Below are 26,582 nucleotides of genomic sequence, written 5' to 3' on the forward strand. Positions count from 1 at the left end.
GCCTACATTAACCTGTTCCCCTCCAGTGTGGATAGGCAGACCATCCATAAGGCACCTAAAATCAGTGGACATTAGGCACCTCAAGACCTGTAGCTTCTGTATCTCAGTGCCCATCTATAAAATGGGACTAATATCACTGCCAGGAGTGTGGTGAGGATCTTTCATTGGAGATTGTGAGATGCTCAGATACTACAGTGATGGAGGCCACATTAATACCTCATACAGAGAGGCACATGACTGTAGACGTGATACTGAAGGCTGTGGGACTAGCAGTAGTAAGCACTACACCCGCTAGTAATTGTGTGCTGGGTCTGGCCCTGCGTGCGAATGCCTTCAAAGAACATGGCTATGCGGTTCAGCCAGCTCACGTATACATTAAAACCTAGCTTGTCATTTTGCACCATGTCCAGATGTCATGTGTCTCACTGGCTCTTGCTCTGCGTGGCTTCCCAGCATGCTCTCTGCTGCGCGGGGGTGGGGCAACGGGATGCATAACAACTCCAGGGACACCTGTTTTCAATTAACTGAGGTGTAAAAACATCACACCGATGTTTCGACACCATGAACCAGGCAATACTATAGAACGAGGAGTGTACCTCATCCTGGGGGGGGGGGGGGGGGTGAGCAGCTCCAGGGTGTGCGAATGACATACCCAGCCCAAAGCATGCCGGGGCTTTATAAACAGGAGGGGCCAGCAGGTCTGGAGACTGCAGGACTTGTGACAAAAGACGTGTCACAAAAGTGCGACTGGCCCTCTAGGTTGGGGGTGGAATTCAGCAGTGTAGTCCTGGGGTGGTCGTGGCATTTATTTATTAATTTTTTAAACATTATTAATGTATTTATTTTATTGTTTATTTTAATTAATTTTTAAAATAAATGATTTTTTTATTACCATCAGCCATAGACTGGCATTGGTAGGTGTGGGGTTAATGGCACACTTAGTTAAACAGTGCAAACTACTGTCAGGGCTTACAGTTCAGGAAAGCAGACGATTCTCCAAAAATATGAACACCAGGATGTGCTCCAGTTGAAGGGAGAGAGGGAAAAGCTATCTGCTGAGTGAAGAATCTGTCTGACCAGAGCAGGGCTGGAGGAGGCAAAGCAGATACACTGCCTCTTTCATTCTAGGTGGCTTGAAAAGGTCCCATTTCAAACGTTGCTCCTGGAGGCAGCGTACCCAGGGGCCCGGTTTTATATTAAACTCCAAACCCACTAAGTAAGGGCTTAGGTTTAGTGTGCAGCTATTTTTAAATCCTCCTCCTCTCTCTGGCCGATGGCCGAATAGGAAATGTATTGACAGCTGCAAGGCTTTGATGTTTCAAGTTATGCCCTGATTTGACAGACCAGTTGTCCAGATTGAATACTTGCTTTTCCTCCTTATCAGGCATGACTGGGGCTTGTTCGTAATATGCCAGAAGTTGCATCTAACCTGTATGGTGGTTTTATACCATGCCGATCACGGCGCCTGGAGAGATTACACCCGCAGGGGTGGTCTGGGCACAGACCTGAATTCTCTTTCCAATACCTTTTTTCCAGGAACAGGTAGACTAGACTCTCTCACCAGCCCTAGTCATTCCTAGAGCAGACAGAGCGCTTTTTAAATGAAAGCCAGAGCTGCATGAAACCATTTTTTGGTGTGACAATTTAACTCCCTTGGCAGAAGGTGCATGTCGGTACTTGTAGAATTCAGGAAGCAAAATTTAGCTAGTCCGTTTCTCTAGCTGTTAGCACAATAGAGACCGGTCCATCACTAGGGTGCTGTGGTAGCACAAATAATAAATAGTAACAGGGCACGTACTGAATGGGTGAGAGAAACAAACATCCTTGTGGTGAGGGTGGGGTCGAGTAGGTTTTGTGCCTGGGCTAGAAAATGTTGATTTAACAAAATTGAGAGAGATACTAATAAGCGTGGGGTGTGGAATTGAAGTATAAGTAGTTGAACCTGGGAGACACGTAAAGACAATATGGACTGAGCCTGTTCTCCTCCACACAGTGCCAGTCCTGATTACTTGGGCCCCGATCCTGCTTCAGGTTGCACACAGACCCCAATGTCCACAAGGAACCCAGTTATGGAGCCCCAGTGAAGTCACAAGTGCTGGGATCTGTCCCAGATGCAATTTGCAGGATGAAGGGCTTAGGTATCTCTAGAGCACTCATCACCATTGGGGGAGGACTGGAAGGCTTTTCTCTGCCTTCATGTATGTTTAAAATGGCTCTGGGGTTGGGGCTGCTCTGATAAAGATCACAGTGCGTGGGGACGTGCTTTGGCTGTCCATTACAGTGTTCTGCATGTGCTGCAGGTTATCGGCATAGGGGCAGGCCAGCAGTCCCGAATCCATTGCACACGTCTTGCCGGTGACAAGGCGAACCATTGGTGGCTGAGACACCACCCCCAAGTGCTCGCCATGAAGGTCAAAGCTGGAGTGAAGAGGGCGGAGATCTCCAATGCCATCGATCAGTATGTCACCGGGACCATCGGCGAGGTAACGCGCCAGGATTTTCCCTAAAGACCGTCCCGGAGGTTCTGCACATTTTCTTGTGGGATCAGTGTTGATGACTAGACCAGGGCAGGGATTCCTGAATCTTGTGGGTGGTCTCTTCCTTTGCCCTTTTTTTTCCCCCTTCCATCTGTCATCCCAGTCTTGCATCACTGCACTGGATCTTCTGTCCCGGGAGGGCTGTATCCTTTCAGAGCGCACTCTTTAATTGTCGTTGAGAGAGAGGAGCCTCTCCTTGTTCCCGCCACACTGGGCATGCTTCCTGGGTTGCACTCTTAGGCCTGGTCCACACTAACCCCCCCATTTCGAACTAAGGTGCGCAAATTCAGCTACGTTAATAACGTAGCTGAATTCGAAGTACCTTAGTTCGAACTTACTGCGGGTCCAGACGCAGCAGGGAGGCTCCCCCGTCAATGCCGCGTACTCCTCTCGCCGAGCTGGAGTACCGGCGTCGATGGCGAGCACTTCCGGGATCAATCCCAGAAGATCGATTGCTTACCTCCGGACCCGGCGGTAAGTGTAGACCTACCCTTAGCCCCTCAGAAACCAGAGGTAATAACTAGGACCAGATTTGGGTCTTTCGGTTAGTGAAGCCACTCATCTGTCTCCTGCAGTCAATTTGTATAGGAGGAAAGTTGAGCGTATTGGAGGGCTGGATGGATAACGGAATTCAGTCACTCACCTTTGGGGACAGGTCAGATGAGGTCCAGACTGTTAATGGCCAGAAGTCATTTGAGTTTGAGAACTGTTTGGCCTGTGTGAAAATAATCTCTGTCCAGTTCCTAGGGGAGACACATTGTGGGGGCAGCGCCTGTGGTGTGGACAATCATAATCCCTGCAGTCCTAGGTACACAAGTGGGCAGCGAAGGGAGCATTGACTTTCCGCCTGTTCAGAGGATGTCCGTCTCCAGGGCGGTTTTATCTGGCAGTTTCCAATAGTCTTTCGCAGCCAGAGGTAGCTGGAGGGCTGTTACTACTGGGCAGCAGCACTTCCAGGACCCAGCTGAGCATGGGGCCCCTTTGTGCCAGGCGCTGGACAAATACACAGAGATAGGCTTTGCCCCGAAGAGCTTCCACTATAAATAGATAAAAGGGGTGGCTGTGGAGAGGCACAAAGATGGGCAGTGACTTGCCCATGGTCACACGGCAGGTCAATGGCAGAGAGCCAGGGGATAGAACCATGTCTCCTAATTTCCCCCATCTGCTGTGTGCTGCAGTGTAAGGGAGCATTGACTTTCCGCCTGTTCAGAGGATGTCCGTCTCCAGGGCTGTTTTATCTGGCAGTTTCCAACAGGCACTAAATTAATTCTGAATCTTAGAAAACAAAGAATAAAAGGTTCAAAGTATTGCCAGCACTTAAACTTTTCCTACTGTATTTTCACTCTGATTTCTGCAGTTCATTTCTATGGCTGCTTGGATTCCCAGAATCAAACTGGGCCAGGCTGTTGCAGGCAGTGACTGCCTCAGTAAAGCATATATGCCCTTTTAAAGTATAAACCCAACAACTGGAATGGGAACCTAGTGAATCATACATACATCAGCAACTGCTTGCTTAATGGGATGGCATGGGAGGTGGATTAGTGCAGTTTAAGAAGGTGATTCATAAGGCAAGCTCCTGTTCATCAGACATATGTGAAGCTCCTTATACCAAATCCTGTTTGTGTGTGTGTCCTGTGTTTACACCGAACGGCATAGCACTAACCGGCCAAAGAAAGCATATGGGCCAGAAACGAGCGAGGAGCAGGGATGGTAGCAGGAGCAGTGGTTGGTAATCTCTTTCCACAGTCACTTCGGATCTAGTAAATTCCTGGTGTGAAGTTCACAGCAGCAGAGCACCATGTAAGATCAGGACTGTAGAATAGTTGTGAACTTGGATGTAAAAGAGATGACATCGCTCGTATGCATAGGGGGCTGGGAGGAGGCCCAGAAGCCATTTCTGGGATGGTGATAGCCAGAGAGCAGTAAAAGGAGTGAATGCCATCAGGCTAAGCTGACTCTGTTCTTGCAGGGGGACGATCTGGTTAAATGGAAGGCGCTGTTTGAGGAGGTCCCAGCGCAGCTCTCTGAGGCCGAGAAGAAGGAATGGATTAGCCAGCTGGACGCAGTCTCCCTCAGCTCGGATGCATTCTTCCCTTTTAGGGATAACGTGGACAGAGCTAAACGGGTAAGGTCAATGTGCGGCCTGGATGTCAGGGTGACCTAAGGGAAACACCCGGGTGGTTTTGGCTTTATTTCGTCCATTTCGTGCACTGTGGAATGTGTATGCATTTTATACACGTGGTGCTTGAAAAGTGCCAACTAGAACTGCTGCATTCTAGGAGAGGTTTTTCTGGAGCACAATGGTTCTCCATGCTAACCACCATGGATGTTGGCTTAGAATTAAAGGAGTGTAAAAGTATGACAGATGTAGCCAAAAAAAATCCAGATAATGCTGTTTTTAAGTTCAGAGGAGCAGATTGTGACCTTTTTACTCACACTGGCAAGCAGTTACTACATGAGGAGTAGTCCAGGACTAGTCCTGTGAGTAACTTACTCACTGGCTTGTAAGCCCTTTGGGGCAGGGACCATCTTTTTGTTGTGTGGCTGTACAGCACCTAGTGCAGTGGGGTCCTGGTTCATGTCTAGGACTCCTAGGGTATGTCTACAGCTGGCCCATGCCCCGACTTGGGCTAAGAGGCTGTTGAATTCTAGAGTAGACTTCCGGGCTCGGGCTGGAGCCCAGGTTCTAGGACCCTGCAGGGTGGGAGGGTCCCAGAGCTCAAGCCTGGGAGTCTCCACTGCAGTTAAACAGCCCCTCAGCCCACGCCCCCTGAGCCCAAGTCAGCTGGCACGGGCCAGCCACGGGTTTTCAATTGCACTGCAGGAATACAGTGAGTTGGGGGCTGACAATCTGGACTGGAGAAGAGCACAAGTCTGTGCTGGTTGTACCATATTTCCTAGTTTCACTGCACAATTCATCCAGTTGTTTTTGCTTTTCATCACTAACCTTTAGCGTCTCCAAATCTTTGTTCAGAGCGGAGTCCAGTTTATTGCTGCCCCATCTGGCTCAGCTGCCGACCAAGTTGTGATCGAAGCGTGCAATGAGCTGGGAATAACTCTCATTCACACCAATCTTCGGCTGTTCCATCACTGATTCCACCATGGGCTGTCACAGCCGGTTGCTGTCACTCGCTCAGCCCCGGGCTCGGCATACGCAATGACCGTAACTTCACCCATTACATCTGGAAACCCAGTCTGCACATGTGGTAGAGTGTCCTTGTGTAGTCAGTAAACAAAGCCCCTGCTGCTGGCTGCAAATTAAAGCAAAAAGAAGCTTGATACTTGCAAAGGAATTAATTTCTTTTGAAAATAAATACGCGGTTCCTGGCTGTGATGAGTGTGCAGTCTTATGTCTTTCATATTCTGTGTGTGTTCGGGAAAAGAGGCTTCATTTTATGAGTTACATTTTATAGCCCAGACTTTACCAATTAATTAAAAAGCTGATGGAACATTGTGAAAGTCCTGCCTTGCAGCCACATTTGTAATGGATTGATAAAAATCTGTTATAAACTGAAACTACACAGATTGCTCTTGAGTTAGCAGCTTTCTCCCAATGTGTCCCATCCATTATCCTCTTTTCTGCTGAGAGTATGTAATTGGCCCTGTGTCTGAGGCAGTTTCAGGTTCAATACACCAAATCCTGATATGGAAGTGTTTTTGCCAAAGGGCGGACTTGAATTGCTTTCTTAGGCCTGGTCTACGCTGTGGGGGGGTGTCGATCTAAGATACACAACTTCAGCTACGAGCGAAGTCGACGTATCTTAGATGGACTTAGATTGACTTACTTCGCGTCCTTGCTGCACGGGATCGACGGCCGCCGCTCCCCCATCGATTCCGCTTCCGCCTCTCGCCCTGGTGGAGTTCCAGAGTCGATGGGGAGCGCGTACAGGGATCGATGTATCGCATCTAGACGAGACGCGATACATCAATCCCAGATACATCAATCACTACCCGACAATCTGGCGGGTAGTGTAGACGTACTCTTAGAGGTGAAAGGGGAAATACCAGTTCCTGTGAATCTTACATGCTTGGTTCTCGTACCAAGTGAATTCAATTCAGAGTTCAGACATAGGCATCTTGCCTAGAGCTACTTCCGTTCTCAGATGTGTACAGTTCACTTTACGTTGTGCTGAACTCTGATTTGCTAAACTCCAGATTTGCACTAGTTTTTCTATGTGAACAAAGTAACATACTGGTTATTTGCTCTTGCCAGCACATTCCAAGGGATATCTTTTGATTGCACTTATAAAACCTGTTTGGTTTTGTCACTGGCACAGCTCAGAGTTTTGCAATTGCTGTCTCTACATTGTACATTACATGCAACGGGAAACCACAGACCCGTTCAGCCAATTCCTCTTTCCTCCCCTACAGAGCTTATAAATTCCAAAGTGGTCCTGACCTCAAAAGGTTGAATTCGGTGGCGATACACTCTATGCAGAGCAGTAAAGTGGATAAATAGCAGCTGTTCTTAGGCCTGCAGAGTTTGTTATCCCCACAGATCCGAGTTTGAGGAGCTCACAGATGTGGTTTTAAGTCTGCATTGTACTGTGGAACTTAAACTCCACAGCCCGTTTGGACTCGGAGAGGGAGTGTCTGGTCCCAGCCTGTGACCTGGCTTCAGTGAAATCATAGTGCCACACTGTGATGCTCCACACGAGGCAAGGAATAGGTGACAAATGGGAGTTCTCGCTAGACTCCAGTACTGTTGCTTGCCTTCTTTCTGGCTTTCGCTTGAAGGGGCAGCTTTAATCGGCACAACCTCAAAGGCTGCCCTGCCAGCAAAGGCTGTACGGGGTGATGCTAGATCAGTGCATCCCCCATGTTGCCCTAACTGTGCCCTTCCTAGCCAGCATCGGCCCACTGTGGGTGTGAGATGGGCTGGTTGCAGCACCCCCAGTGGACGGGAGGTTCCAGGCGGGGTGTGCTTGTTCTGTATCTTGGCAGCAGTTTGCAGAGTGATGGCTGTTCAAGATGAAAGCTAAATCCTGGGCTATCTGCCCTGTCCATCTCCCTGCCAGGGCAGGCGGGATCATTCCTTGCCCTGTATTCGTGAGTGCTATATCCAGGCGAGTTTGAAATGAGCGAAGCAATGAGGCTTCAACCACTTCCTGTGGGGAAACTAGCTGAGTCTAATAAGAGACTATAATCAGTCTGTGCTTTTCTTCACTGCGTTACGTATCAGCATGCACCTAGTTATGTAGCCCCTTACATCACCCTGTAGGGTGACCAGATGTCCCGATTTTATAGGGACAGTCCCGATATTTGAGGCTTTTTCCTATATAGGCTCCTATTACCCCCTAGTCCCTGTCCCCATTTTTCACACTTGCTATCTGATCACCCTGCTCACAGCTCACACCCGTCAGTTCCTTGGAGCAGGGTGCCGTGTTCCCCGAGTTACCATGTGCCCACGTTTTATGGTCCAACAACAATAGCGTGAACCCCGACACCCCGAGTGCTGTTACGCTGCTCTGGCAGCTCTCCAGTTTGTCAGTATGAAGGTGCCTATAGCGGTGGGCAGGATAGTCAGTACCTCTGTTGTAAAGCCACATTAGAGGGCTACCGCCTGCTTGGGGGGGCTTGTATAGAGACCTGTTGAGCCTGTTCAGCTGAATTCATTAGGGGCCTGATTCCAGCACAGAGGGGGCCATAAACCACTCACGCCTCCCCACTGCGGAGCCCCAGCCTGGGGCAGGCATAAGAGCTATTGGGAGGCAGGGAACGTGGCCATGGTGCACAAGGTTCCCGTAGTCCCCTCTTGGGGACATCATCGCCAACCAACATAGATTAGCACAGTCTGCTCCGAACTATACCAGGCTGAGATGGGCGCAGAATCACACTTGTGTCCTTCGTGCCCCTCCCCACTAAGCCTGGCAAGGACAATGTATGTATTGTTTCTATAATGTGCACCCCACTGTTTCGCTATGAGCTGAATGAATAGAGGCTGTTCCGTTTGATAGCTGCAGTGTAGCCATTTTGGAGTGAAACGGTAGACTGCGTAGACCAGGGGTCGGCAACCTTTCAAAAGTGGTGTGCCGAGTCTTCATTTATTCGCTCTAATTTAAGGTTTCGCGTGCCAGTAATACATTTCTAAATGTTTTTAGAAGGTCTCTTTCTAGAAGTCTATAATATATAACTAAACTATTGTATGTAAAGTAAATAAGGTTTTTTAAATGTTAAGAAGCTTCATTTAAAATTAAATTAAAATGCAGAGACCCCTGGACTGGTGGCCAGGACCCAGGCATAGAATCATAGAATACCAGGGTTGAAAGGGACCTCAGGAGGTCATCTAGTCCAACCCCCTGCTCAAAACAGGACCAATCCCCAGACAGATTTTTACCCCAGTTCCCTCAATGGCCCCCTCAAGGATTGAACTCACAATGCTGGGTTTAGCAGGCCAATGCTCAAACCACTGAGCTATCCCTCCCCCCAGTGAGTGCCACTGAAAGTCAGCTCGTGTGCCGCCTTCGGCACATGTGCCATAGGTTGCCTACCCCTGGTGTAGACTCATTCTCAGCAGTCAGTGTGTTTTACGTACGGGGACTGCTGCTGTGGCACTGTAGCTTAAGTGACAGGGGATTTATTCTTTCAACCACCGAGGGATTTGTGCGTAGAAGGTGCAGGCTTTTCACTGTTGTTGAGCACTGCGTAGTTTTAGCTAAGGCACTTGAGCGCCGATGGTTCTGATGCTCGCTCAGTGGCATGGTGTGCTGGTAAGGTACACTTGCCTCCCAAATGGTAGGAAAAGACTGTTGCAAGCTAAGGGATAACACTGCCTGTCAGATGCATTGAGCTTGGCACAGAACTGCAGTGTGCCAGTGGGGACACTGGCAGCACACTGCCTCTGGGAGCTGCTGAGCATATGGGGAAGGTCATGGGAGGGAGGAGCATGCTGTCCCTCCTATGAGCTGGGGTGAAGTGGAAGGCAGGGCGGTGCTTTTCCTCCTCCATACCCACTGGGACTAGCCCGAAGCAGTCCCTACACGCAAGCGAGTGCAGATACTTCATTAGCCTGAAACGCAGTGCGGACCGCTGCAGAAGCAAGTTCACGTGCCCAGATGCATCCTTCACACTGTCACTAAATGTAGTTTGGGTTTGCTAATGTTTGTTGACTTTGAGTTGTATGTTGCCACGAGAGCAGATTGGGAATATTTTGACCAAACATTTTGTGCCAAAAAAAATGCCCATTTCTCAAAACTGAAGCTATTTGCAGGACCAGGCTGGCTTCAAAGAATTTCCCAGCTTGAAAAAATGTTGGTGGGGAAAAAGAATTTTGAAATTGTCTAAATGTCCCATTTTTTCCAGCTAAAAGTTTTGGTTTTCATTTCAAAATGACTTTTTGTTGAGCAATTTAACTGGATTTAGAATAATTTTTTTTTAAACAGCTCAAATTTGAAATATAACATGTTTAAGATATCCAAACAAAATATTTCAATTGACCCAAATGAAAAGAAACAAAAATGGCCAGTTTGTGAAAATTGTAGAGATTTGACAGTTTGTCCCAATTTGGGATGGTGTAACGGGGCAGGACTCACCCCTGCAGTGCCTCCTGCTGGTCCTCTCAGGAATTATCTCTTCCAGCCTCTGGAGCGCCCTCTGCAGGCCGGTGTCCCACTGCCGCTGGCCCCCCATGTCCCTCCCAGGACCTGGTGCCCCCTTGTGTTTGGGGTGCTGCCCCCTAGCAATACCCCAGAAATCTGGGTCTCCCCTCCCCGGGGAACCACCAACCCTCTAGCCCCATTTTGCCTCAGTCGTGGGCTACTGCCAGTCACCCTCTAGCCCCTGCTCACTGGGGCAGACTGCAGTGTAAAAGCCACTCGTCATAGGCAAGGGGGTTTTGGACCTCCTGCCTCTGCCTACCCCGGGGCTACCCCCTGCAACCCCAGTACCTAATTGGCCTTCCACTAGGCCACAGCCTGGGGGGTTTCCAGGCTGGAGCTTCCCAGCTCCCTTGGTCTTCCCCCAGCCCTGCTCCACCCCAGGTACCTTCTCTCAGTTCTCTGCAGCCAGGTCCCTCCCTCTCAAAGCTAGAGAGGGTCTCTGTCTTCAGCTTCTGGCCCCAGCCCTCTTATCAGGGCCAGCTGGGCCCTGATTAAGCTGGCCACAGCTGTGGTCAGCTTCTCACTGCTGTCCTCACTCTCTTGCCTTCTCCAGACTTTTTTAACCCCTTCAGGGCTGGAGCGGGGTGACCATCCCACTACAGATGGGGAAAAATCTTTTGAAATCTCAAAAATTCTCATCATCTGGGAAAATCATTTTCTGGCCAATCCTTCTCTTTGAAGTCCTCGAGCAGTTTTGTCATCTCATTCGGCAATAGAGCTGGATGGAATCATCACACAAACAGCCTCCCCTTTTGAAAAAAAATTTGATAAGAAAATATTGCTTGCATTTCACGGTTCTTTCTACGACCTGTATTCTGCCCTTGGCTAATGGTTATCAAGGGCACCCCCAAATACATCATTTAGCCCCAGGACAAGAATATCCAGAGGTAGAATATTAAAAGAATAAATGGGAGCTTTAGAAGGGATATAAACGTTCGTGTTCCAGGTTATAAACTAACATCTGACTAACTGGGCTCAGTCAGATGGAAATGTTCTCTGGGGGCAGCTTATCCCACAAATAGCTACTATAGGGGTTTCTTGCAGATTCTTCAAGTGCATCTGGTACTGGCCACTGGCAAAGACAGGACCCTGGAGAAGACTGACCCCTGTCCGGCAATTCCTATGTCTCTATGAATCATAGGATTAGAAGAGACTGCTCAATGCATGTCTCACCTAGTCTACCCCCTGCCAAGATGCAGGATTCATAGTGTCTAAGTTATCTAGAGTGAGCTAGTTATCTAGAGCGGAGGTCATAAAGGCATAGATTCCTCTAGTGAGGTCTGGATGGACATGCATAACACAGCTTGGGAAAGCTACAATAATGGAAATCTAGTTTACAAGAAAATTAATTTTCTCTCCGTAGATCTAACCCTGGTATATTTTAGGTACTTATTTAGCTCATCTATTGGAACAATATTGGGATACTGCTCATTCTTACTGCAACAATTTTACTAGTCACAAACAATTCAGCTGCCTGATAGAAATCTGTTAAAACAATTGCTGTCTATTACCATACTTCTCATGTCAAGAAGCCAAATTCCATTCTCATTCTATATTTAAGTAAATCCAGAGTAATTCTATTGACTTGAATAATGCAACTCCTGTATAACTAAGAGCAGAATTTGGCTCCAGGAATCACCAGGGAAGCTTTCACATTTGGTATTTCCTCCTAAGTGTTGAGCTTGAGGTTTTTGCAGTGCAGACAGTACAAACCAAAGGGTCTTATTCCTAGTTTAATTCATTGCAATCCAACGGACTTTGCTTTAAAAAACAAAAAATTTCTACAGGGATAATATTTTTAGAGTTGTGGTAGTCTGCTGGATGAATGTAAAATTGAATATCTGAATGTAAAACTGCTGTTTCAGTAAACACCAGAAAGTCTCTCAACAGGTGGAGTAGGGATACATTTTTTCAGCAGTAAATAGAAATCATAAACTAGGAAGTTTGTGAATAACTGATCAGACTGTAACATTTTCATTCCCTTAACAAGATCACAGGAAAACATTCTTCCAAATACTCCACAGTTGTTACCTGTTTAGAAATAGTTGTCCATTTCTTTGCCCTGTTCCCATATTTTAGATATATGCAATATATCTGTCTTCCCTTACGGTGGAGAATTTCTAATGAGGTGCCATAAAATTAATTCCTTCCCTTATATGTATTACAGTAGCACCTAGAGGTTACAGCTGAGATCACTTACTAGCAAGAGTGTCTGAACAAACTGTATTCTGCAGTTTAAAAATTGCTGTGTCAGGAATGTAGTTGTAGCAGCTCATTTTTCAAGTAGTATGAATCTGTAAATTCTTGTAAAATTGACACTGGTATCTTTTATACATTTCCATCCCTTGCTTAGAAATGAGTGATTAAATTATCCTCCATCAACAGTTATAAGGAGAGATGAGTTAAGGTCATTTATAATCTCTCCCCCCCAATGCTTACTCTGTATGGGTGATCGTGTAGCTACGGCATAGGCCTGATCTCAGGAGACGTAGGTTCAATTCCTGGCTTGGCCACTTCCTTTGGGATGCTGGGCAAGTTGCTTGGACCCCAGTTCAGTAAATATTTAAGCATAAGGCTAACGTTAAGCATGTCAGTAATCCCATTCAAATTGATGAGACAACAATTGTGCTTAAAGTAAGTCACATGCTTAAATACCTTGTTGGATGAGGCCTTACGTGCTGTCCCGCAGTTTCCCATCTTTAAAATGGAGATACTTCCTTTCTCCCGTTCTTTGTCTCGCTCATCTAATTAGTCCCTGCCCTGAAGTTCTCTCAATCACTGTCTTACTGTGTGCTAGCTCTGTGGGGTTTGTACTAACTCAGTGGTGCTTTGATCTCCACTGGTGTCTCTAGGGCAGGGGTAGGCAACCCTGTGGCACACGTGCCAAAGGTGGCACGCGACTGATTTTCAGTGGCACTCACACTGCCTGGGTCCTGGCCAGCGGTTCGGGGGCTCTGCATTTTAATTTATTTTAAATGAAGCTTCTTAAACATTTTAAAAACCTTATTTACTTTACATACAACAATAGTTTAGTTCTATATTATAGACTTATAGAAAGAGACCTTCTAAAAATGTTAAAATATATTACTGGCACGTGAAACCTTAAATTAGAGTGAATAAATGAAGCCTCGGCACACCACTTCTGAAAGGGTGCCAACCCCTGCTTTAGGGGCTACTGTAATTCAAATAATGTTTTCTATGCTGCTTTCTTTAAGAAAATGACCAACAAATATTCTCCTATTTTCAGCTTCATATGGCAGAAAGCCGGCTGTCCCCTCTTCTTTCCAAAGGCAAAGCTATTTCAGTTCAGTGTACACCTTCTTTCCCTGAACCCCCTTGCAACAACAAAAATAAAAAATCACCAGCCACACGTTTGGTTTGTAAATCTTTTTATTACAAGAGTTGTCTTTCCACAGTAGTAAAGCTTTGGCACTTACAGTATAAAAAATAATCACCGATCATAATTACACCAAATTCCTCTTTATCAACTGCATACTAAGTTTCTTCAATACATTTTTTCCCATATAAAAACACTTGAGGGATGGGGAACAAAACTGATAAATAACAGTATGAGATACAAAGATACAGCTAGAAAAATAATAGGATCATTTAGAAAGAATTAGGACTGTGCATATTTTAAATATCACAGTGATGGGGTATGCAGTCACTTAGGATATTGCTGGCTGCACGCTCAGGTGAAAGCATAAGAGTTCAGTGGACTTTTCTTCCTCTAAACGTTAGTAGTGTCGTTTTTGTTTGCATGGCAAGGGAGCCTTCCATCCCATTTACTCCTCCTGCCCCGGTATTATTTTGATCCCCAACCAATTCACAATTTAGTATCTTTTTTTCATTTGAAAATACTGAACGGTATCAAACACTGAGAAAAACAAAACAATACACACTGCTATCAATCATGAGAAAAGTCTGAAACGCGCCAAGAATGATGCTTGGAGAAGCTGTGAGTTGAGCTTAAGCTGGGAAAGTGACTCCGGAGCAGAAGGCCATTCTTAAAGATCTGGTTTTGCTAGCATCACTCGTTTGGATGGTCATCTTGGTGGATAGATTTTTGTTGTTGATGGTGTAAGACTTGCTGGATGTTACTTTCCTGGTCGATGTTGTGTGTCTGCCTGTACATCTAAGGGCATGAAGCACTCAATTGGGCAATTGACATTCTGTTGGGAGGAAAGGAAAACAGTTAGTGCTCAATACTGTAAAAGACAAGTGTTGTAACGTAGTAATCTCGGCTGAGAAATGCAGCCAAACTCCTTGCATTTGCAGCTGTTTAGATTTCTCACTACAAACCATTCTATTGATCTGCCTTAGTATGGGAAGGTTTGGAATGGAGAAGAACTCCCATTATTAAGAACTCCCTCAATCCAGCAAAGTACTAAAGCACTTAATCGCAGGTTTAAGTCTCACTAAGTCCCATTATAATCAACAACCTTAAGCTCGTGCTTAAAATTTAGGCATGTGCTCAAGTTCTTTGCTAAATAAGGGTTTAAAGATTTTGTGTCAACTGCAGAACAAATGGAAATCTGCAAGCGGTTCTAATCTATGATTATTATTAACAACAAGAGTTGTGGGTAATACACTCTTCCCCCCTCCCACCCCAGGCAAGGCTCGTAACGAATGGACATGGGGTCTCTATACGTACAGTATTTGTGCTCTGGTGGTATCTCTGTGAAAACTGCGTGTAGGAGTGGCCAGCAGCGCCTTCGGGGGCCGTCTCAACACCAGGTCTGCGACAGTTGTCACAGCGCCAGCCCTAGAGAAACACACCTCAATCAGATACTGTTTCCAAGGATCCTCATAACAGATGAAGTTAATACTTTATACACAAATCAGATTTCATCCCTGGGGAAACTGCACTGACATCGATGAAGCTACTCCGGTTTGACACCAGTGTAACAGTGATGATTCACACCGCAAGGAAGTAGAAGATGGTGTGAAGTTAAAGTAGGGACTGGTCTCCGCTTTACCTTCCTCCTTATGCATTCCCATTCGTTGCTTTTCTTGCTACTGGCCTCTCTTCTGGCTGTGTGTGACACTAACGTGGACACCCTTTGATTCACAGTTGAGGAGTGTGGAGGTTGGTTTAAGTAAGTCTGCAATGGGGTTCTCAGACTTTTCCAGCGTGGGCTGCATTTCAACAGTGAGACTGTTTCATGAACACTTCCCCCACTTACATGTCCCACTCCCCTCTCCCCGACCACTGTGTGAGCATGTAACTGTCCACGCAGCAACTGCTTAGCTGGAAAAGTGTAGGAAAGTATGTATAATTCAGCAGCTGGAAAGGCGGATGAGCTAGCCCCTATCTTCAGAGACCACCACTAAGGGCTTGTGGCCAGAGTTTGAGAATCTCTAGTTGGCGTACTGGACGTGTTTGCAAAGCTGGGAGAGGCACAAAGGCAACCAACTTTGACTTTTCTTGACATTCATCTCTGATTTTGTGGGGGAAGGGCCTTTCCAAGTGTTTTTCAGAGGTGACAGCATTCCCTGGTCATGTAATTGCTGACTCAAACCTAAACGTCTAAGGTTTTAGCAAGCTATTAATAAAATGTCACATTTCCCCCACTGGTTTCCCAGTAATATGCATCATCACATCAGGATTAACATGCCAGACTAGTTTTGCCTACCTGCTGTCCTCCGTAACAAGTACAGGAGCAGATGGCACCAAGGTACTCTTTCTGCCACTGTTCTCCTACGTGGTACATCTTACCATCATCATAGCATGTTGCCTCGTCTGCGGAGAATCAGAGGAAGAAGCAAGATTCCGTCACATGGTCTATATTTGCTTTTAAGGATTAGGACTTTGGGGGTAGGGAGGTGGGGCGGCTAGAGCAAGAACCCAGGAGGCCGAGCTCCCATCTCCAGTTCTGCCGATGACTCATTGATTGGCGTTGGGGGAGGCAATTGATTTAAAGCACTCCGTTTACTCATAATCTGTAAGGCAATGCAGTGCTCTGTCCCGGCCAGCCGAGAGCAATTCTGGGCCCCAGGGCCAGGGGTGGAAGTGATGATATGCCGTCACGTCCAGGACCGACTGCACCAGTCAGCGGGGCCCCCCAAAGTACAGGGCCCAGAGTGTCACACGGGTCCGTAGGAGCCCTGCGGCCCTCCCTGGCAATTTAAAAGGGCCCGGGGCTGCTGGCTGCCGTCGCTGCTACCGCAGCAGTGGCCAGGGGCCCCCGGGCCCTTTTAAATCCCCCCAGCCCCTGGGCAATTGTCTCCTTTGCCCGCCCTGTCGGCGGGCCTGGAGGTTGATGAGCCTGCTACAGCCTTGTCTAACAGAGAAGGGTCGTTTAGTTCATGCTCTAAAAGCCAGAGATCCTAGCTTGAGTCCCCCCTACTGTTCACCCACCATGGAGTGCTGTGTTACACAGAGTAAAACAGGCCCATTTTAACCGTACTTAGGTTCCACCCACTCTGTGTCACAATGGTGAGATGCTAAGAGCACAGATAAGACGAAAGCCTGAAACTAATTAACGTCAATGTGAAGGGACGTACGCGGGTCACACTTGAATTCTCCCTTTCCGTTGCCAAGACATGTGCAGCTCATCATCTGGCCGCCCTCGCCCTGGCGGTCCCACTTCTCCCCGATCTTGTAGTTCACCCCATTGTCATGGCACCATTCTGAATGAACCAGAGGAACAACAGTCAGGTGGTTACTCTACACAGGCCTGTTGCTTAAGGGGCAGAGAATTGATCTGTGAAGCCTCATGGGCCAACCAAAGGGAAGGAGGGAGAAGTCCAAGGAGAAAGCCATGGCTGATGTAAACGGGCACAACTCTCTGGATATGAGCAGAGTTGTCCCTCCTTTTCCCAGCTGTCGATCTGAGACTAGAACTTTACGCGGGAGAGGGGCCATTTTAGTTTGGGTAAAGGTGGAGGAGCCTCTCCAGGAAGAAATGGGTGGGAAAGAATTTTAAAATGTCATTCGTAGGGAATCCCTGGAACTACATAAAAAGGAAACTTAATTAAACAGGCACGGGAGAGAGGCGGGGAAGAAATGTACTTGTCTTTTAAAGAAGTAAATACACAGTATAATCATTTCACACCGATAATGGGAAAACGACAGTTAAACCTTGTGTACCAAATGATGTAATAGAACGATTAGACCTGTGAAAAAAATGTCTTCCTTGTAGCAATTACTCTCAAAGCTACATACAACATAGAAATTCCCTTTTTGCTTTGCTTACTTTGTAATATAAAGCACAATTTAAATCAGTAAGACACACGCCCTATAGAATCACGTAGACTTAGTTTCATCCCCGACCCTTCAGCTGACTATTGTCTACGTAAGCCCAAGTCCTGCGAAGACTAAAACTAAATGCGACTGCAGTGGTGCTGTTTGTTTGGCAATGCTGGCTCATTGCCAGCCTCAAGGTGTTATGACGGTACATTCAAACCAAACCAAACTTTGGTCCCAAGTCAACTTAATGAGAGTTGTATCAAATAAATTGTGCTGATGGATAAAGTTAGGATTTAGAGATCAAATATATTTAATTATGCAGGGTTGTTTCCTTAAATGACTGTTCTGATCTACTTTAGACACGCAATCTCTGATTTTCAAGCATTAACTGGACTCACCTAGCAATGGAAGGGAAAATGTTAATTTCCTCACAGAAGCATTACAGATAAATACAAACATGACCATTGCTTATAAAGTGAACAGCAGGACTGGATAAGCTGCAAAGTTCAACCACAGTTAACCAGTTTTCCATCATTCGATGATGCAAAACATGTACTAGAGTGTGCATTTATTTGCTTCATGTTTGGGTCAGATTGCATCTGCCAAACATGCCATTAGTGCTAATTAGGCATGGAGTTTAGCAGTCTGCAGGGATGGACAAAAGCAAGCTACTCACTAGATGAATCGCATCTGAAATGACCACTGCCAAAGCCTAAGCACTGGCACCAGAGTTTAAAGCCCGTTTCAGACAATCGCTCCCATTCCTCTCCAATGGAGTAGAAGGAGCCAGTGTAAGTATCATAACATGTGTCGTCAGTTGGCTGGTTCACTCCTTCAGACACTGGAAAGAAGAGAACAAAGAGGCGTTATACACAGGGATACAAACCCAGAAGAACGGTCATAACTGAATGCACATTCCCAATAGTGATGGAGCATTCGTTTAGCTGCGCTGTCAGCATAACAGCCTCCCTAGCATTTATTTATAGGTGCGCTTGGCAGAGCAGTAGAGTGATGATAAAAACTTCATAGGTGAAAGTTATTTTCATTTTGACCTGCCAGGTTTCAAGTGTGCACACATTTTGCATTTGCTACTGGAAAGCAATGATCTAACTAACCCACCTTTACAAAGCAACGTGCTGGACTCGCACGGAGCAGTGGGCGTTTGGATTCTGTGATCACAATGGGGGAGTGATACATTTCAGGCATGCTGGGTCTACAGGGGCTCGAGCTGAACTCTGTCCCAGAACGAAACCTCAAGTGACAGAGGAGAAGGTATACCTCAGGAAGGGATCTTGCTCATGTAAGGTCCCAAAGTCTGCCCATGCGTGGAGTCGGACTCCACCCAGCCAGTTTGCCCATATACAGCGAACATGCCAGGCAATTTACAACCAGCAGAGGTGTTGGTTACACCACAGCTGTCAGGCAGGGAGAGCTGGACCCTGTGGCCCAAAGACAGCCTCCCAGAAGGCAACTCAATTAACCAGGGAGATGACACAGCAATTCATCTGGCCAATTGCCATCCGTTGGTCACCAGAGAGACAGGGAGGAGGAGGTGGACTCAGGGTAACCCCTTTGTCATGGTAGGTACATTATTTTGGTTCCAGTAATTCGATGTGGGGTGGGAATGTTGGCCATGACACTGGCATTATCACAGGCCTAGCATCTCTGACTTCTGCTAGGACAGTCCCTTTCACCACCAGAAGTTGGTCAGCACCCACCTCGCTCTCAATGCACATTCAGGCAGTAGACTAGCCTCAGCTCTTATCATCGAGTCAGTATACTGCATAGTCATCTGCGCCACAGAACCAGAAAGAACTGTTTCTTTAGTGTCCGTTGTAAATAAGATGTGAAAGGAAACAGGGTGCTCCTAACCTATTGCACTGCAGCCTAACAAGTGCCCGGTGAGATCCGGGCTGTGGGTAAGAGGTGTAAGTCAGAGTTTTGCCCAGACTGTTTAGCTTTAACCTACCAGCATTGCCCACTGTGACAACCTCCTCCAGAACTTTGTGTCTCCTACGATCTTTCAGTGCCTCCACGATGATGTTGTAGGTGGCACCTCTAGTAAGGCCGGTCAGGGTAGCAGAAGAGGAAGTTCCAGGAACTCTGAACTGCAAGTACATTACCACAAAATTGGCTTTAGCAAGAGTATGCTTCTTAGGCTGCAGGCTGCTGGAGGGTAAGGCTGTTGTCTTCATACGTGATTGTACCGTGTCTAGCAAAATGGGGTCCAGTCCTGTGGATCCCAGAGTGCCTAACAAATATCAATGAATTCAGCCTCCATGTCCCATGGTGAAGTAGGGATCTACTATGATCTCAGTTTTAGACAAAGGTGAAGTGATTTGCCCCATATCACCCAGGAAGTCTGTAGTAGAACAGGAACAGAACCCAAATCCCCGAAATTCCCAGGGTTTTACTTTAGCCACAAGACCATCTTTAGACCAGCAATATTAACTTGGCTGCCCCATTCCACTACTGAATTTCATAGTACTATAGAATTGTAGGACTGGAAGGGACCTCAGTAAGTTAGTTCAGCCCCCTGCACTGAGGCAGGTTTATGTATTATCTAGACCCTCCCTGACAGCTGTTTGTCTAACCTGTTCTTAAAGCCCTCCAGTGATGGAGATTCCACCACCTTGTCTCGGTCTCTTCTTAAGCATTTTTATAGGATAAAATCCCCAAGCATCTCCTTTGCTGTATTAGCACTTTCTTTCACTTTCTTACGGAGAAGTGCAAACAGAGCCCTGGGGTCTTTCTGTTTTAGCCAATATACCCTCTGTTCTCCCTCAGGCACAGTGCCACCCTCAGGGCCTGCCCTCAGCCAGAGGCTAAAACAGCGTTAATCTGGCAGGGCTGCTAATACTACATGGTGAAGTGGCAAATAGAAATTACCTAGGATGGTTGCAGATGGAATCTTAGAACCAGAACTTGCTTATATCAACTCTACAATGCAACCACGGGAAGCTAGAATCCCAAGGTCCTGTCTCCTTAAATGTCTGAGGACTGCCGTAGTCAACTCCAATAGCGTGGCAGCATTCACAGTGCATCTGAGAAAAAACAATCAATTACCTGTAAAGGCTGTTCGTCAGTGCCGACTGGTTGGCAAGAGATGACGTATTCAGAGCTCTCCAGCAGGGGCCTCCAAGAGATGGTTGTCTGAGAAAGAGCTTCCTGGCCTGTGGTGTCATTGCGCCTGGACCCTAGTAAGTGAGGGAATGATTGCTCAACCGAGTCCCCTCTCGGGACTGGGTACCTGTTACTAAGGTTGATTTCTTCGTCCACATCTGGTGTCTGCAGCCTCGGCCGGTGCCTAACGGGAGTTGCTGTGGTGGGAGCGGTGGTCCTTCTAAAACCATGTTCCTCAAAGAAGACTTGCTGTCCCTGGTTCACTAGTGTTTGCTGGCCACTGGTGCCTGGAAGTTGGATACCATTTCCAGTCCTCTCCACAGTGGAAGGTACGTCCAGAATTTCCGGTCCGCCTTGGTTGGGGTGCGGCAGGGTTACCAGCTGCGGGAGCTCATCTAGCCAAAGAAAGGTTAGAAGCAATAAAGCAAAGCACCTTAAGCCCCAGCATTAGTTATGATAAACTAGGCAACTACAGTGAATGCTGTAAAGCGCTCAAAGCAATTAAATGTTAGCAATTCTCCCACGAGTACAGCACACTTTTTTTGACCTCTCTGGGATTACTCTACAGAGGCTATTTTTTTATATCTATATTTTGAAGTGTGGGGAGGGTAAGAGAAAGTCTGTTTTTAATTTTCATACTATTGAGGCAAAGCTATGGTTACTGCACCCAGAGAAGCCACCAATGCGCAAATTAAGAAAACAAGAGGTGATTGCAATAGACATTCGTAGTCTATCAATTGAAGAAAACCTTGGGCATGTGCGAAGGGATTCCCTCTTATGTTATTGAGGTCTCCAGCTGGATGACAGAGATTTTACTGGCTACATTCTCCTTGCAGCGCCTCACAGACAAGACACAAAGTCAGACAAATTCAAATGTATCAAAAGCGTGCATCAAATGAACAGCTTCCATTTATGTGGGCTTCTCCCACTGAGCCCATCACAGGCAAGAAGGAAAAGTGAGTGTTAGCTTTCATTTCATTATGGTTGAAAGGAAGAAACAAGCTGAATGCAATCTCAGGTCCTCAGTGTCTGAGTCCACTGAACTGTGCTTTGCATTGTTCAGCAGATCACCTCGTCCGTTGCAGAACCCCTGCTTATGAAAATGTATCCCTCTTTTTAAGGAAGAAAAAGAAAACGAAGGAAAAAATGCTACTTTCTACAAGCAGCTTGTCACTTAGGGAAGGCTTGCATTTGATTAACAACATACACCAGTGAAAAGGATATTTTAAGCAATGTTATAAAATTAGCCCTCTGGAGAAGACATTACCCCCAGGGCTGAGACTCTAATTCCCCAATGAGGAGAGGTCAACTTCTCCCCTCGGGGTGGCCTGGAACATTATTTTACCTGTCTTTTTCCTGCCAACCAATGGCTCACTCCTCTGATTGTTCTTCACAGCAATGATGTAGATGGTGTATTCGGTTCCTGGCTCCAGACCTGGGGAGGAACAGAATGACCTCATGCTTGAGGAAACCCCTAATTACAAAATGAGTCCGGGATAGCTAAACAGAGACTCCTCAAGGTTTCGCTCCCTGCTATGGTTTATAATACTAGAGCTTTCTGCACAAATAAAATGCACTTTCCAATCAGAGTCGTATTAAGCACAAAGAATCCATTTAGGTTTCCTTGTGTAATCATAGAATATCAGGGTTGGAAGGGACCTCAGAAGGTCATCTAGTCCAACCCCCTGCTCAAAGCAGGACCAATTCCCAACTAAATCATCCCAGCCAGGGCTTTGTCAAGCCTGACCTTAAAAACTTCTAAGGAAGGAGATTCCACCACCTCCCTAGGTAACCCATTCCAGGGCATCACCACCCTCCTAGTGAAAACATTTTTCTTAATACCCAACCTAAACCTCCCTCACTGCAGCTTGAGACTACATCGTCGTCTTTGGCTTCTCCTTGCTCTAGCAGGGTGTAATCTGCACTAGCCCTTTACCTGGTACAGATTATTTGTCCTTCAGTGCCTGCTCAGTGGCACTGGCTGGCACGTGGGGGGGGTGGAGTGGATCCCAGGCTCTGCCCACATGCACAGCTCCACAGTGTCTGATCCCCACCTGGGCCAAGACCCGTGGTGCTGGTAACCGTACACCTCCTGACCCCCCTGCTGGATCACATGGGGAATGCCACCATCTAAGTGAGATTCTCAGTTCAGTGCAGGGGGCATGAACCAGATGAACTCCCAAATGGAACAGACGTACCGGTAAGAGTGGCCTCCGTGGTGCCGGCGTGGGGGCGAGGGATCAGCTCCTTGGGCTGTGTGCCAGGTCTCTCATATCTGAGGATGTAGCCTGTGACCCGGGCACGGGGGGGCTGCCAAGTAATCAGCAGGGAGTTGCTTGTGGTTGTGAGGAAGCGCAGATTGGAAGGAGCATCGATGGCTAAGAGCAAACAAAATCAGTTAATGAATGTGGTAAAAGCAAACATGACTTCATCTCCGCTGCCCTGAGGGCTGAAGACAAATGACGGGTTTCCATGGGCTGCAGTCACCTGCTGACGATAATCCACTTCATGCTCAAAGAGGGAAAAATAAGGCTGTAAAATGCAGTAAACTATATATAAGATCAAAGTCAAGGAAAGCATAAGTATAATTTCTGTTCAGATGTAAAAGAAACAAGAAGTGCCATTTACCGGTGGACGCATCAATCACTACAGGGGAACTGCGGGCATTCTCGTTCACGGTGTAAAGGTAGATCTTATAGTCCGTGCCTGGTTGCAAGCCTGGAATTAGAGTAGAAATATTACAGTTTCAGCCTTGCCTGGTTAAAAAGTGATACAGAAAGCTGCTGCAATCACTGCTACAGGTAGAATCTAACTAGCTCTTAATGCCCAGGCTGGGTGTGTTGGCTGTAGACCTGCAAAGAATTAGGGGTGAGATTTTTCAAAAGCACCCTGTTGGCTTTACTTTGCTCCCAAGTCAATGGGGGCAGAGTTAGGTCCATGGCGAGTGCTTTTGAAAATCCCACTCATAAATCCAAGATGGTTATTACCTTTATCCAAGAAATACATATCTTCTAACAGGGTTCATCCTCCTCCCACCATTGCTCTCCCTTAGCTTCAGATACAGGGCACAAAACTGTGACCAATCAGTGCATAAAGGGTTGCTACAAGGAGATGGGGACATTGTTCTCATTAGTTCTCAATGATCAGGGTAGGAATAATGAATGGAAAAGCAAAACAATATACCAATGGAACCAGCAGAAAACGTGAATGGAAAGATGATCTAGGGAATGGAACCAAGAGGGTCATGAAATGATAGTCACTGGAGATTTATTCAGATCTTAGGTGGTTCCTAATGGAGATGGTCTAGAAAGATCAGACCTGCACGAAATCAGGCAGCTGGATCTCTGGACCAACTAAGAAGGCTCTGATCATGATGTGAAACAAGGTCTGCAAAGTGCAAGTGAAAAATCCAGTACTCAAGAGTATTAATGGTCTGAAAAAGTGCACTTCCTTAGCAGCTGCTCTGGAAAACACTTCCATCCGCAGACAAAATGTGAACGCTCACAAGACTATTTTCCTGCGCTCCCATCAAATCAGGGCCAGATTCTATAACCCCTCCATGCAAGGAATGTCTGTTATCTTCAATCTGCTCTCAGAGGGCTTGGTAGGATCAAAGGCTTTAATGAGGGTTCTCAAGGTTAATGTGTATGTGTGTTAGAAGATCAGCATGACGGGGCACCTAAATTCCACCTGAGCTCCATTCCCACCAAGGTATCCCCAGTACAGATTAGCAACCAAATGTATCTCCGATGAGCCTGGTCACTGGAAGATATTACAATGCAGAAGAGATGGTCTGATGAAGAATCTCATTTACCGGTGATGGTGTAGGATCTAACATCAGGGCTAATGGTCCGTTGAATGGGGCTCTGGCTATCTGCTGAGATGGCTTCAACCTGGAAACCGGTGATAGTTTCTGTCTTGGTGCGCCAGGTGATTGTGACGGTTGTCTCGGTAACATCTGTCACACGGGCTCTGCGGGGAGGGCTGATATCTGCACAGAAGGATCTGAGATCAGTATAACGGGCAGAAGCAATGATTTGGCAGGGGGTAGGGAAGGTCTACAAGAAAAAATCCCCTAAAAGAATCCCCTGAATCTTTGAAATTCATCAACTATTTTTAGAGGGCCACATGCTGATGATGTCTTCACTCAGTTGCATCTGCTAGGTCCTTACGCAGGACTTAGCCCATTGACTCCATGCATAGCACCTGCTGCTATTTGTAAAGTAGGATTGCTTACTCTCGAGGGTGGTGACCACACCATGGGCTGGCTGGCTAGTCAGAGAGTCCTTCAGAGCATACACACTGACTTCATACTTGGTTGCCACCTAGAAATAACAAAGTTATACAATGATCAGGGAGCTACATGGAATGTCTGATCTTCAGAAAAGCAGGTAAAGCTGGGACACAGGGAAACAAGCATGAGCTAATCAAGAAGTTAGTAGATTCACATTGGTTAGCCACCATGGATATCCTATTTAAACATAAAAAGAACAGGAGTACTTGTGGCACCTTAGAGACTAACAAATTTATTAGAGCATAAGCTTTCGTGGACTACAGCCCACTTCAGGTTTGAAAATGAATTTAATGAAAAATTTTAATTTTTGCAAATTATTCAGAAGCTTCAAAAAAAATGATCAATAGATTCACTGAGTCTAAGGCCAGAAGGGACCGTTAGATCTTCTAGTCTGACCTCCTGCATAACACCGGCCAGAGAATTTCACCATTCCTCTGGTAACAAGCCCAGTAGCTTGTGTATGACAGACGCATATTTGCCAGAGAAGGCCCCAGGCTGTATTGGAAGGGGCGGCGTGAAGAGGGGACAGGCAGACTGCAGTTTAAGCAGACAGATCCACTGTCTTTTAACTACTGGGATCCAAGGGACTATGCCCACAGCTAACCAGACTTAAAACAAAGGCCGGATTGGCAGGAGCTCTACTGATTTACCCCTGCTGCAGTTCTGGCCCAAAGCATTTTTAAATTGCTTAAGAAATCCAACATCCCCCCTCCCACGCCGCACCCGTTAAAATGAAAGATCAAAAAGTCACCATTAATCCCGACACGGCAGCAAATGTGCTGTCTGGGGCGAGGTTGATTTCTTTCATCGGCCCCGTCTTTTCCTTGGGATTCACTCGCACCCTGTAGCCAGTGAGACGAACGTTGGGCGCGTTCCAGTTGACTTTCAGGCTGGTTGGAGTTACCTGAACAAACTGCAGGTTCGTTGGAGGAGGAATCGCTGTGAAAATTGTAATTAGACGACCGTTAGTTTGGGAGAACATGGCACCAGTCAAGATAGCTTTTATCAATCATGAGTATGAAATAGTCCTAGGTGTGAAATACACAAGCAAGGGCCTAGGGTAATGATCTATGTTGGGTAGCTATTGGATCCCGTCACCGTATCCCTAGGAGCTAAGGTGTTCAAGGATCAGACTTGGATGCCTAAATCTGTGATGCTACTTCTCTCCAGAAAAGCTGGCTTTGGTGGTGCATACATTCAGTAGGTCAGTCTCTATGTCCGTTCCTCTTCTGCCTTTCTCTACTCTTCATGCCCCCAACATGATATTTTAGGTCAGTTTCACCCTGCCTTGCAGCTTGTCTAGCTCCACTGACCTCTACGGAATTACTCCAGATGTACAAGAGCACGAGAGTGGAGCAGAAGGCCCAGTGAATACAGAGAGGATGTAAAAATACCGCCACGGCCAAATGGGAGCATTTGACAGGTGTAGAGACTACACAAGGCAGTGGAGACTCAGGGCTGTGAAAGCCATAATGCTGTTTACATACGATATCTTCCTGAGCTAATATACTCAATGCTTGAATAAAGAACTTTTTAGAAGAAATCATTTGGTTCCTATAAACTGAAGAAATAGAAGCACCATGGGACATATTGATTGTCTTATTAGTTGTCATTCTTGGTCTACAACAGAATATATAGCTTACCATCATGCCCACCATTACCACGGTGCTGCAAAGCACTCTGATTGCACAGCATGTAGATACAATGCAATTCTCCCTTGCTAACTGAAATAGGGCCTCATTCAAAGCCCATGAAAATCAACAGAACTCCAATAGCTTTGTAAAAAGGTCCCAAAAGGGTAAACCCAGACAGTGGTTTAAGAACTATTGTTTACATTT

At 46.6% G+C, this 26,582-nt stretch overlaps 2 protein-coding genes across 9 annotated transcripts in view; one reads left to right on the forward strand and one right to left on the reverse strand.

Moving 5' to 3' along the window:
• Window positions 1-5,866, forward strand: part of ATIC (5-aminoimidazole-4-carboxamide ribonucleotide formyltransferase/IMP cyclohydrolase) — a 31,474-nt gene extending 25,608 nt beyond the window's left edge. The window contains exons 14-16 of the mRNA XM_005289719.5: window positions 2,301-2,483; window positions 4,507-4,662; window positions 5,512-5,866. Coding sequence (XP_005289776.2) covers window positions 2,301-2,483; window positions 4,507-4,662; window positions 5,512-5,631 — 459 coding nt within the window. The 3' untranslated portion in view covers window positions 5,632-5,866. The remainder of the gene's footprint in view (window positions 1-2,300; window positions 2,484-4,506; window positions 4,663-5,511) is intronic.
• Window positions 5,867-13,507: 7,641 nt separating this feature from the next.
• Window positions 13,508-26,582, reverse strand: part of FN1 (fibronectin 1) — a 69,667-nt gene continuing 56,592 nt past the window's right edge. For 4 of the 8 annotated variants that reach the window (XM_065561094.1, XM_065561093.1, XM_065561091.1 and 1 more), the window contains 13 exons: window positions 25,496-25,683; window positions 24,688-24,775; window positions 24,265-24,441; window positions 23,079-23,168; window positions 22,649-22,828; window positions 21,796-21,885; window positions 20,394-20,524; window positions 19,297-19,435; window positions 18,004-18,168; window positions 16,643-16,768; window positions 15,772-15,878; window positions 14,790-14,900; window positions 13,508-14,307 (listed from right to left, as the gene is read on the reverse strand). In XM_065561094.1, the coding sequence (XP_065417166.1) occupies window positions 14,233-14,307; window positions 14,790-14,900; window positions 15,772-15,878; window positions 16,643-16,768; window positions 18,004-18,168; window positions 19,297-19,435; window positions 20,394-20,524; window positions 21,796-21,885; window positions 22,649-22,828; window positions 23,079-23,168; window positions 24,265-24,441; window positions 24,688-24,775; window positions 25,496-25,683 (1,667 nt within the window). In that variant the 3' untranslated portion in view covers window positions 13,508-14,232. Of the gene's footprint in view, window positions 14,308-14,789; window positions 14,901-15,771; window positions 15,879-16,642; window positions 16,769-18,003; window positions 18,169-19,296; window positions 19,436-20,393; window positions 20,846-21,795; window positions 21,886-22,648; window positions 22,829-23,078; window positions 23,169-24,264; window positions 24,442-24,687; window positions 24,776-25,495; window positions 25,684-26,582 lie in introns of all 8 variants that reach the window. The other 4 variants (XM_065561090.1, XM_065561088.1, XM_065561087.1 and 1 more) reach the window with 1 other exon arrangement.

Source organism: Chrysemys picta, chromosome 11, assembly GCF_011386835.1.
Source record: "Chrysemys picta bellii isolate R12L10 chromosome 11, ASM1138683v2, whole genome shotgun sequence".
In the NCBI taxonomy this organism is placed as follows: domain Eukaryota; kingdom Metazoa; phylum Chordata; order Testudines; family Emydidae; genus Chrysemys; species Chrysemys picta.